At 45.9% G+C, this 12,781-nt stretch overlaps 1 protein-coding gene across 3 annotated transcripts in view; it reads right to left on the bottom strand.

The window, feature by feature from the left end:
• The window catches only part of OGFOD3 (2-oxoglutarate and iron dependent oxygenase domain containing 3), an 876,068-nt gene that overhangs the window by 615,065 nt on the left and 248,222 nt on the right, over positions 1-12,781 (bottom strand). Inside the window, exon 4 of one of the 3 annotated variants that reach the window (XM_069654612.1) lies at positions 2,718-2,760. The exons of the other annotated variants lie outside the window; for them this stretch is intronic. Coding sequence (XP_069510713.1) covers positions 2,718-2,760 — 43 coding nt within the window. The remainder of the gene's footprint in view (positions 1-2,717; positions 2,761-12,781) is intronic. 3 annotated transcript variants of the gene reach the window in all.

The raw sequence follows: 12,781 nt of genomic DNA, 5'->3' as shown, positions 1-12,781 counted from the left end.
TTCTCCACGCTGAATCTGTTGGTAGTCTCCATGACCATCAGTCTGGGTTCAGAGCAGCCAGAGGGACGGAAACTGCTCTCCTTAACACCAGTGAAGATCTGCTCGCTAATCTTGACTACAGCCTTCCTTCTGTCCTCATACTCCTTGACCTTTCCTCTGCGTTGACACAGTCAATGACTCCATCCTAAACAGGCGACTCCGTGAGAACCTGGGCATTACGGATAAGGCTCTGGAGTGGCGGACCACCTTCTTCCTGGACAGACCCTTCCAGGTCCAACTTAGGTCCTTTCTCTCCAGGACCTCGCTCTCCACTTGTGGTGTTTCCCAGGGCTCCAACCTCTCACCCTGGCTCTTCAAGGTCTACTTGGCCCCCTTGGTCAACCTGATCTCTACCTTCTCCCCTAACTTTCAGTGTTATGCGGATGACACTCGGCTCTCCTTCCGGCTCCCCTGAGCCTCCTCTCCTCTCTTGCTCATTCCACACTGTCTATCCGCGATCCACGATTGGTGCGCCTCCAACGACCTGTGCCTTGATGCCAGTAAGACGGCGATCCTTCTCATTGGGACCCCTGCTCCCGCTTTCCCTTTTACTCCGGCCGCCCTCCTTGGGGCCTCTTCCTTCACCTTCCTGTGAGGCAAAAAACCTTGGTGTCATCTTCGACTCCACCCTCTACTTCTCTCTGCACATCACAGACCTTCCCAAGAAGGCCCACTACCAGCTGCACCTCCTCAGAGGTATTCTGCCTTCTCTCACTTTCCCTCAGAACCTCAATGTCTCTCGAGCCATGGTTCTCTCTAGGCTGGAGTACTGCACCAGGTTCTTTCACAATCTTCCTTCCTCTACTCACCGCCCTCTGCAACTAATCCAGAACAGGACTGCAAGACTTATCCATGGCCTCAAGGCCAAGGACCATATCTATCCAGCCCTGAAATCTCGCCACTGGCTTCTGGTGGCAGCAAGGATCAAGTTCAAGACCCTCTGCATCGTTCGTAAGGCTTTCCTGTCCCCTAACTTATTACACTTCTGGTCTCCCTCAGTCAGACTCGGACCGTTTCCTGATGTCGAAGACTTTCAAATGTGCGCGGCTTTCACTACAGACCTTTGCAGGACCACTTGGACTTTCCCTTCTGTTCACACTCTTGCGTTATGTGCCCCAGTGTTTCTTGGTCTGGGTAGTTCAATGACATAAGCACCCAAAGTTCAAGTTCACCTTTTTACTCTCCCCTTTTCTCTGTGTTAATTCTGATCACTTTGCTTTTACAGTTCATTCGCTTTATCGCTACAAACATTTCACCCTTTCAATGAAACGTTCCAGTGGGCTACTTCCTTTCGCCGGACAACTCTGGTTTAACAGTTATCCTTATTTCAAAGTTCATTCACAGGTCTGCCTTTCTTCGCGTCTCATCCACACACGTGCAGCCTTCAATTGTCCAGTATAATGTTGCAACTTCAATCTTTCTTAACAAACCAGTCTTTCATGCCGCTTGCCAACTCACTGGTTGTGTACGTTTCATTCTTGTCTTTACAGTTTTTCAATTCAAGAGTCAAGGTTAGTACCACAGGCTTGGCCTTGCCTCCCCAACTCTGGCGTTCACCCAGGAGGGTCGCTGACGTCCTTGAAACACAATGCAGTCTTCTTGTCTGGGGTACGGCCTTCTCCACAGGTCTTTCACGGCCTGTTGGAGGCAATGACCATCTGTAGGGAACCCCTGCGGTCCTCGACCTGTTGCTCTTGTCCCTCGGTCCGTCGCTCTGCTCCCGTTGGTTTGCCTTCGCCCCAGAAGTTCTGCTCTTGCTCGTGTAACACCTTGCTCAGAGTGTGTCTCTATGTTCCGCCTTTTATCCGTGTGAGGAGAGCTAATTGGTATCATATGTATGCACGTAAAGTCAAGTGCCTGACTTTGCCTGACCAGATTAGCGGAACATGTCCAAAGCGATATGTAAGAGTTAGCCTCTTACCTTTCAGTGGCCCTTTTCCTCGGCCCAGTGTCTGTGTAGAAAGGGGGGGTTGGGGGAGTTGGGACATCGGAGAATCCTAAAAATAGGATGGGTTAGGTGTACAGGAAAGAGGGGCATACTGCGTCTCACCATTAGCTGCCTCACCCCCAGTCCCCGAAGACCGCCCACCCAGGTGATCCTCCCGCACTGGTCCACCCCCAGGGTCTAGATCCAAAGGCGATGGGTGTGCCCTGGCCACCTGGATCACAGTTGCCCGGGAACTAGTAGGTGAGACACTGTTTGTTTGTTCACACCTTCCTCCTTTCACTTACCAAGAGCTGGGCTACCCTGGCTGCACTTACTCAGGGCATTGCTGCCCTGATTGCACTTCCTCCTCCCCTCTCCCTGACACTTTCCCCCCTTCTCCCTTCTGCTGCACTTGGCGCTGTCGCACTTGCACGATCTGAATGACACAAGGCTTAGTAAGATCGTTTGCCGTGTCTACCATCTTCCTGTCACTTGACTTGTCGCGCCAAGAAACACTTGTATACAGGCACGTTATAAATTACTTATCATATCATATCTAGCAGAGCTTAGCCCTTCTGTTGAAATACCAGAGGTAAGGTGCAGTTCCATAGAACCCAGTTGCAAAGCAATATAATTTACATTATTTCAGGGAATCGCCATTCAGAATTCATCACCTTTAGATGCACTTGAAGTTACCAATATTATTTGGTGGAAAAACAAACACTTAAAAGAATAAGATAAAATGACTCACCCCACCATCAGATCCTCCCAAGGCAAGACCCCTTTGCGCTAACCTGCAGGTGAAACAATATTTTATTTCCCCAATCAGAACTTGTAAAGACTGCAAATAGATGACCTTTAAAACATCAGATTTGGTTCATGGAACCCATTACCTTTGATTGCTTTTTTTATGAAAACAATCAATTAGGCAGGAAATATCAAGTGGGATTGGCCCTTAACTGAGACCAGCCCTCCATGGACACCATACTTAGTGTCATAATCCCTAAATGGTACAATATTTCACACGTGTTAATTAAAATGGCATTTACCTCTGTGAAAGCTCCAAATAAATGATTTAACTGGTTATGTTATTGTGACTACAGAGGCGACACTTTGCATATATATATTTTTTTAATTATATATTCAATTAATAACAAAATTGAAAAAACTAAAAATAATGAATTGTGGTCTAGCCATCGGCCAGTGTTCCAAGTCTTTCGGCAACAGCTGACACCAGCATTTTACAGATTGTCCGAGTAGAGGCAAATGATATTCTGGATTCACTGATCAGTAGACCTTTGACCGTAACATGATTTTTTCATTAAGTGTGTCTCACTTAGATTGTCTTCCATTCCATGAGGATAAAGGGAACAATACATGGCACCTACTCAGTACCTCCTCCCCAATCACCCTGTAAGACGTCGAAGGCCTCATATGTTAGTAACGCTTCCTTTGCTGACACCTTGCCAAAAGGACACACATGTCTGACCAATCTACAAGGAGGAAGGCACTTAATACTAGAACTACCTCGGTTTCAAAGGACAAACAGACTTAAACATCGATATATCTACATCTGATTGCATCCAACGGTAATATTAAGACCTTGACTAGCAACTTTTTCAAATTTGGTGGTAGCTATACTTGTGCATAGACAAAAGGAGTGGGTAAATAAAAAATAAAAAAAGAAAGAAATTACCTGATCTAACAATCTATATTAAATCGGGTTGACTGAAAAACCTGGGAAATTCGCACGTTTGTTTGGGGGCTAAATTGGGTTTCTTTAACATATAAAAACAACAATATTAAAGCCATCCAAGGTTAAGGGTGCACAGCCACCATTATGGTAGATTTTACAGAAACTGAGGAAGTCGACTATGGGCAGTAACGTGCTTAGGGTATTTAGACAAAGCCCACTCACAGCCCCAATCCCTACAGGTCCCTACTTGTACAGCTTAAAGTGCCTACCAATACAAGACTTCATACTTAACACTCGGGTAGGACCTCAATAACCAACATGCTTTTCTTACTGTAAACATTTTGTGTGTGTTAGGGGATCTCTTGATCTCCATCCACAGTGTACTTCATTATTGCTAGCATCCACTCTTATATGGGCGTTTGCCGCAAAACAATTTAGCTGAATGCTGAAAAATGTGTTCACCGAATGTGGGTGTACAACTCGCACATTCTTTTTGCTGAGTGTTGCAGTAACTCAGTTATTAGCAATCAATGCTCATGATTCGGCTGCAAACTACTTACTATAACAATTATAAATGATGACAGGAGATGCAAACGTTCTGTGAGGAAAGGCTAGAACGGTAAGGAAGCAGGAAAAACTAGAGGCTTGAGAGGCACTTCAAAAGACTAAATATTAGGCAAAGTTTTTAGAATGGAAAGGAGAAGAATGTGTATTAGCTGTATAACTAAACTATTTTAAATTAGAGTTAATACAGTGCAACAGTTAATTGATATAATCTTTTTTTAATTATCAAGAAAACATGGAAAGGTTTTTAAGAGAAAGATGTATACTGTCATCCAGAGGTCATAAACAGAACATCAACGTCACTGTGTTCAATGAAGGGGAAAAATGAGAAAATACGGTACAAATGCTGTATAAATTATTCCCTAAATTGTAGAGGTAGACGTTGCACAAATAACGATGGCATTAGGCATGTTCGTGATCATAATTATGTACCAGGCGTCAGAAAAGTAGAGGTTAAAAAATGTTCCTAAAAATGAAGCAAATTGCAAAATCTGACTACGCAAATACCAGCTCATCTAATTGGGCAAGTTCCCAACTAACTTTCACTAAAATGCTGTATTTGTAAATTTCGAAAACAGAAATAAACTTCCTGTAATACCTAAATCTAAAAGAAAAATGTCAATTCAAATTGTAAATTTGTTTTTAGCAATGACACATAATTGTAAACTGTAACAAAATTAGAGCTAAGGAAGGAAAAAGAGAAGAATAAAACGATTAAAAGAGAACAAGAACTTTGAAAGATGGAGTAGAACAAAACAGATTGAGGCCAATCAGCTGAATGTTCCAGTATCAAAAGATACTCGCCCGAGAAATTGAACCCAGGCTATAACATACTTGATTTTCGCACCACCAATTAGCAATGACCACCAAGCTTGAGGATCAGAAGCAGTAAAATCAGAAAATACATGTCTAAAGTAAGTTGTGTGAAGATCCTTCAGCCCAGTGCATTTTGTAACAATATTCACCAATGTTTCAGTCTCATCAGCTAGCCTAAAAAAACGACAATTATTGTCTTTCAACAGTCCTCGTATTGCCTGGATCTCGTATGTCGAATATAAGTTCAGCCGAGCTCGAAGGAAGTCGTCTCTTACTTTTTAATCCGGAAAATGTTTCAAGTATAAGCACGCACTGTTCAGTTTCCAACTGTCCGAAGGCAAGTGCGTCACCAGTTGACATTCAGAACCCACTTGCAGCGTTTGAATCCAGTCTTTCCCCCTATTAGGATTGGTCAGAAGTTGGTCAAAACGACTGCCAATGACATCCAGGCAGCTGATCATATCCTGGAACCAGTCCTGCAAAAATAAGTTATGTTGTTTTTTTGTCTCATTATAAATCAAGTCCAAGATTGAAGGTCTTGGTGAGGAGAAACATTTGCCAAACAAGGCCAGTCTGTTCCAGGTGACTGAACACCTCAATGATGCGAGGCCCAGTTCACGGCAAAGAATGGCAATCGGGGTAGATGGTGGGACCCCAAGAACTCGCTTCCAGAAGAGACCTCGAGGCGAGACCAGAGGGGGTCTGAAATAGAAAACATGGCATCATCACTGTAAACTACTGTCGGGATAACCTTCGCTTTGTAAAATCGGATTAGCGGTAGGATAGAAAAACATCTGAATTTCCTGTTTATAGCACACGCCTGGCAGGTCAAGGTTTTCATTTTTCCTACCAAGTGTGACAACATCGGAGCTTCCAGCTTGGAGTTACTTAGCCAAACCCCAATGCATTTGAAGGAATCCACGTTCTCAATCTTTTAACCAGTGATTTGCCAGGAAAACTGATTTTTGCCTCTGGTAAACAAGCCAAAGCTCATTGTTTTGGTTTACCTTCATTGATTTCGTGCCCATTCTGCCTGATATAGTTATGCAGGGCACCGAGTTGCTGCTGTAGGCCCACAGGCATCTGGTTGAGGAGCACTACATCGTCGGCGTAGAGTAGTCGAGAAAGATAGACCCTACCCACCTTTGGGGGGAATGATCTTGTCGTGTGAAAGGCCTCAGGCATGTCTTGCAAGAAAAAGTTGAAGAGGCCTGGCGTCATCGGGCACCCCCATTTCATCCCTTGCAAGGTCTAAATTTCCATGGACAGGAGACCTGACTTGTTTAACCCAACTCTTAAGGTGGTGTGAGAGTGCATGGCCTCGATTGGTTCCAGTATGGATGGTGGGCAGTTCTTTTTCTCCATTTTGTGCCAGAGCAGATCTTTGTCTACTTGGTCAAACGCCTGCCCGAGATCCACAAATACTGTATAGATGTTTGTTTTCTGACACCAAGCATTTCTTTCAGGACCTGCAACTAGAGAATATTAACAGCCGTGCCCAGACCTTTCACAAATCCACACTGGAATTGGTAATAACTCACGGTGGCCCTGCACCAGGCATGAAAATTGTCTAGAAGTATCATACCGAACAGTTTACCGATAACGTCCAGGAGGGCGATAAGGCGATAGTGCCTTGGATCCTTCCGATCCCCCTTCTTGTGGATCGGAACCACTATAGCCCTCCTCCATGTGCTCGGAATTTGATGAGTAACGACGATCTGATCAAACAATGACGCAATGAACTTAGCCCAATCCTCTGGGTGCTCTCGAAGCATGACATTTGTGAGACCATCAGGACGCCAAGTTTCATGATATGTGCCATTATGTCGATGTTCAAGATAAGCGCCCAAGGACCCTCGCTCATAGGGAGCAGATCCTCCTCCACTCTAGCCATGGTCGGTGTGTAGAGCTTGGTAAAGTGACTTATCCATGATTCCTCGTCAATAGGGTTAGATTGATCTGCCTTTGAGGAGGTGTCATTTGGTTTGATAAGCGACCAAAAGGCACAGGAGTCTCTGCTCGCCAGTGTTCTTAACATAACGTTGGCATCATTCGGATATTTTCGATATTTAGATGAGCAGAGCCAGTGCTGTGGTTGACTTGGTTTTATTTGCCAGCAGCCTCAATTTTCGGGCACATCTTTGCACCACCAGGATAGGGTCAAATGCGTGGCTACCAATTTTAGTAATATGACCATCAGATATAGGGTTAGAGCAAAATACTTCCAACAGTGGGGGAATAGTCAACCGTAGGTGTAATTGTGGCGAACGAGGAAGAGAAGGCCCTAACCCTTATTGCAGACATCCTCAAACGAAGACCCTTATTACAAGAGTCAACCACAATCTGAGTGTAATCGCGAACTAGGGGACCAAAAGTTAGCCATTCGAGAAGGAGAATATTGTGGTCGCCTTGAGAAGTGGCAATTATCTGAAATCTATGGACCAAAAGGAAGGAAGTTGGAGGACACCTAGATGTAGTCTACAGTGGAGGTAAGACCCCTGCTTTGCCAAGTGGGTTGAGCGGGCACATCCACTGTGATGTTACCGTTAAGAAGGTGCATAGCTCTGGAGTTCATCAACGTTGTCCACTTATCACGTGTGGCGGTTTTCGGGTCATCACGATTCCATGATTGAACCTGCTTTGACTGCACGAGATAAGGGATGTTAAGATCACCACAGATAATAAAATATGTGGACTCCTGGTTTATGTAGAAGTCATCCAGTCTTGAAGAGATGCAAGCAATGAATGAATCATCGTAAATAGTCACAGGATTCCAATAAACGTTGATAACCTGGATCGTAGACCTAGAGGTACTACCTGGTAATGGTAGATCTGATTCCCATGCAATCATGTTTTCTTGTATATGGAAATTGGAAGAGACCGAGTTCAAAAGTTTCTGATTTTATTGTAGCAAGTAAACCCGCTGACGGACGACCCAAGTCACCCTTCACGGCCAGAAACAATAGACAGATCAAAACCATCCAACATCGGCGGCTTCCTCAGCCATGTCTCCTGGAGGGTAATTAAATCGAAGTCGGCTAGGTGTAGGTTGCTAGGACGTGTCAGGTGTTGAAACCCCCTCGTGTTTCAGGAGATGAGTTTTAACCTGTCAGTGTTCGTTATTGAAGAAACATTCAAAGAGTCTTTTGTTAGATGTTTTAAACTAGGACTGAGTTGCTAAGAGGAAGGATGAGACGCCAAGGTGTTGGCCAACCAAGACCAATCGGAAAGAGGCAAGTTAGGTCTTTTGGTGGCTTTTTGCACAGTCACACTTCCCACTTGTCTAGACGAGGAGTTGCGCTTAAAGGTCACGTTGAGCTTCAAGACAGGGCCAGACGGGACCCTACCAATCTTCAACGGGTCCTGAAACTAAGGGAAAGGTTTCAAATCTGATGTTCCATTATCCCGCCACGTGTTTCCCCTGTCGGCGGTAGCAATTTGATGGCCTAGCGACAGAGATTTCAGTGGAAGTACAACATGACAGGTTGAATCCTAACCATAACAAGCTTTCTGTAGAATCCTGCAACTTAGTTTTAACCACTGGTGACGACAGGTGGTGTCAAATACTAAATTCATTTAATGCAGATTTCATGTACTTAGTACTCACCAACAGATGGATTCTCCTGAACATGTCCGGGTCTGGGAACGGGTATGAGATGTAGTGATGACTATAGGAATCCCCCCCGAGTCTCCTCCACCCTTCAACGACTACAATTGCCAAAAAGGGGAGAGCAGACCCAGGGAAACCCTCTGGGGAAGAAAACCCTGTTGGATCAGATGGACGTTTGCTTCAGGAAGGGTGAACAGCAATGCGCATTCTTTGGGGATGCTCCAGGAATTGTGTCTATGTAGATGGAGAAATAGAATACACAATAGTAACCAGATGAAGGGTAAATATTTTTAAAAGGAAAAGGAAGATATATATAAATGTACCATCAGAGAGATCTGAATTGGATGCTGTGTCTATCTTCTGGGAGGCGACGTCCTGGTAAATGTTACTAAAATGACAGACAAAGGTCTAAATATGAGGACAAGAGATAAGCGGTAGAGATAGGATTGGGAAAAACTATAAATTTACCTGGAAGAGTGACAGAAGCGGATTTCTCTGTTGTAAAGGAGGATTTTAGTGCTAGAAGATGGCACCTGAACTTGCCAAGAAAAATGGCAGTTTCCGGACTGCAAATTCAATCAAGATATCAAGTAAGTCAGTGAATAGAAAAGGTAAACTTGGAATCGCGTCTCTAATCTTGTTTTACCCACCAGGTGTATTCTACGAACCCAACAAGGGAAATCAAACATTGATCGCTGGAAGCGAGCCGGTGTTCGCAGACGAATGGAAACAGGTTTTGAACAGTGCACCGGAACGCGGGATCTCGAGCCGAGGGTAGGAGCTGTCTGCAATTGAGGATACAGAGAGGAATTAGGAAGGTAAGAATGGAAGTACATAGGAAGGAGTATAGCCTAGATAATCGCACTTAGCGTTGTTGAATGAGAGTAGTAACGCATCCGCGTGTTGTAACTGCCGGTTGATATGCCGTTTTCTGCAAAAGGGGCGGAGTCACCACCACCTCAGAGAATCAGGAGACTACACTGCCACAGGCAACATGCGTCGCCATCTTGGGAGTAAAGATGGCCGACAACCGTCTGCAGGACCATCGGTGCCAAAGGGACCATCTATTCCTGAGAGATGTTACAGGTGGAGAAACACTGAATCCAACCGTTGCTTGTCGTAGAATTCAATAAGGTCAGAGGAGCGTAACAAACGAAAATTTAGAATAGAATGAAACAATTCCAGAAACGCTCGACGATTTAAGATAAGGGAGGCGTTTTTGTCCAAGACCCTCTCTAGTTTCAATGTTCGGTTACGGGGGTTAACACGTTTCACAATGGCTTGTTTGTAATCTAGTCGATTATCTCTAGAGGTGTTACTTTTACCGACCCTCTCCCTACACTTTAATTCATCAGCATGGTTTGCGATTTTAGAGTGAGTGATGGAGGGGCTGGTGGCAGCCGATGTTCTTACTGCCACTGGGGCCTGCAGTCTGAGTCATTTCCATTTGTCACTCATAGGTTCAAACCCAGTGGAAGCAGGCGACTCTTGTTTGTCAGTTGGAGTTACCAGCGTAATTCCGACATCAGTCTCAGCTAGAGCAGGAGGCTCTACATTCTGAACATCCTCCGGGGTGTCCTCAATCAAGTAAGTCGAAAGGTTCAGCAAGGACCGAGAGATGGGACTGGTGCTAGGACGACATATCGAAGGCCCTAAAGAAGCACCTCCCCTCTCTAGAACACCATCCGACTGGAGTCCTCCCATAGTTGAGACCACCCTACTCGGGGCTGGTTTTGGGGCTCGCATTGCATCAGCTGGTGGTCGTGATAAAACCCTCACCGTCTGGCAATGGGATCTTCTTCTGTGGCCCTTGTTTTTGGTTTGAAAAGATCAGGAGGGGATGGTTATTCCCCCACCCCTTCCTCCTCTGTTGAAGAGATTTGAAAGGTCATATCCCGAACGATACAAGGGCCAGTCGTCATCGTCTGGACAGAAGGAACACCTGCAGAAGCGCTCATAGTACCAAGAGGGTTCTTACAGTCCCTGGTGAAGTCAACAGCAAGAGACTGATTTCTTATCTGTGTGGACTGGTTCCTTGTCTGTGTAGATTGAGAAATTGGTATACCCACTTCGTTGGCAGTTTGTGTAGCGGCATGAAGAGACCCCACAAGACCACTAGATCTTGAGCCATGCATTTCCTTGCCCGTTATGAAACCCTCTAAGAATATTAGCTTAGAATGTGTCATAGGTAAAAGAGTGGTGTGATCTTTGAGGGTGTAGTTCACTTGTTCGTATTATTTAGTGAACGGAGCAAGGGCAATAGTCAATGTTGACATAATGGAAAAAAGGTTGGGTTTTTCCTTCCGAGTCGATGGGGTAGTTGAAATAGGAGGCTCCTGAGGCTGATTTGACGGAGAAGAGCCCAAGTTGAGATGAGGAGAAGGTGGAACAGGAGGGTCAAGCAGTCAATGAGCTTCCAATTCCCGTGGTCCAGACTGACCCGCTCCGACAAACCTGGATACCTTAGAAACCACCTCAACAACCACTTCTGGTTGAGACTTCGGTGAAGCGATTACCGAAGCTGAAACAGCCGGCTCGTTGGGAGTGGAGATCGGGGGTACGGGTGCCATCTCCAGAATTGAATCATCCTTCCCTTGGCTTTCCTGCTGTGTGCCTTGCTGAGGCTGAAAGTCATTACCTAATGTAAATAGCTTCGCTGCACCTGAGCCCCCAAGGTTACCCAGCGTAGGGGCGGCTGGAGGCGCAAGCGATGACTTCGTGCTATGAACAACAGCTTTAAAGTTGAAAGGGACTATCAAAAGGAGGCACTACTAAAGGACCCCCTTAAGCCACCTTTGGATGAGTCGGAGATCACTCCCAAGTTTCAGTGCTTTCAAGTATCTCTGCATCCGACACATCCCCGAATCTGGAACCGAATGTAGAGGCAGCTGATTTTTTTTTCATAGAGGGAATTGTTGGCACAGTCTCATGCCCCCTCCTGAAAAGTTTGTGGCGAGTACGGGAGTTGTGAGACAAGTTACCAAGTTTAGAAGAAGAAAGAACACGTGGGACCCCTGGGCCTTCGGTTCCTTTTCTGATCTTTGAATGTGGTAATTTTTTAAGATGACAGGAACCGTCTTAGTTCCCTGAGATGTTCAGCACCGCGTCTTCCAGTGTAGACGAGTTGGCCTCGAGGGCAGCTGGAACTCCAACAGAAGAGCCTGCCCTGGGGAGAACATTGGGAGAAGAATTACAATCAGCTTCGACCAGAGACAACAATGCCGCAGGAAGCCATCCAGCATTAACAGAGCTTGACGTTTCAGACTGTGGAGATGAAAAACTCAGACAGTCCGCAACAGTAGATGAGTGAATCAGAGCCCTTGTCATACAGGCTTGCTCTAGAACCAGTGGGAAGCAAGGGACACCCCTTCAGCTGCAGGGGCTACAAGGTCTGATAGTCCCAGTAATGCGGCTGGGCAATCCTTGGCCGGGGAACCCGGCACCCCCAAGGCGCCCCTCGCTGGACAGGAGGATTGATAGCCAGGAGAAACACTTGCAGGCAGAATGTTAGCAGAATCAAAGCCTGAAACTACATCAGTCAAATGCTCATGCCGGGTTGGAGGGTGGCTCGCTATAGAGATAGAGTCATGCTTGGATACTGGAGATCCCGAGTGCCATAGAATGTCCCGGGATTTAGGAGGTCTTGAGGAGTCCAGTAATTAGGGAGTGACATGACTATCACAACATGCACCGTCCGGTGAAGAGCAACTCGAAGTGGGGAGGGTAGAGCCCGGTTGAGCAAAGTCAGATATTTTACTCACTGCCCGTGTGTCTGAATCCCTTCCCACAGGGGCCGAGGACGGTCCAGTTAAGGAAAGTTGCGTGCAAGACGTAGAATTTTGAAGGCCTGCAGCGGATGAGAAGAGCTGCGCAGATGCATGGCCATGTCCATCGGCCACCAGACACCAGACACTCTACCAGACTCCGCCACGCTTCGCTATGCAGGAGGTATTAGGGCGAGCGTGAGCAGGAGGGGGGAGTGTCTGGAAGAAGAACACATTAGGCAGACTCAGCGAGTCACGGCAGCAGCAGCCTTTGAACGTTTAAGAGAACAGACTCAGCGAGTTAGCGCGAATCGTGGCAATAATCACGACCAAGGTTCAAATATATTCACAGTTTGCACAGCAAA

This window comes from Ambystoma mexicanum, chromosome 3q, assembly GCF_040938575.1.
Source record: "Ambystoma mexicanum isolate Mex_15411 chromosome 3q, UKY_AmexF1_1, whole genome shotgun sequence".
NCBI classification, from domain to species: domain Eukaryota; kingdom Metazoa; phylum Chordata; class Amphibia; order Caudata; family Ambystomatidae; genus Ambystoma; species Ambystoma mexicanum.
The sequence above is the reverse complement of the archived record's forward strand: the minus strand, read 5'-3'. Positions and strand labels throughout refer to the sequence as shown.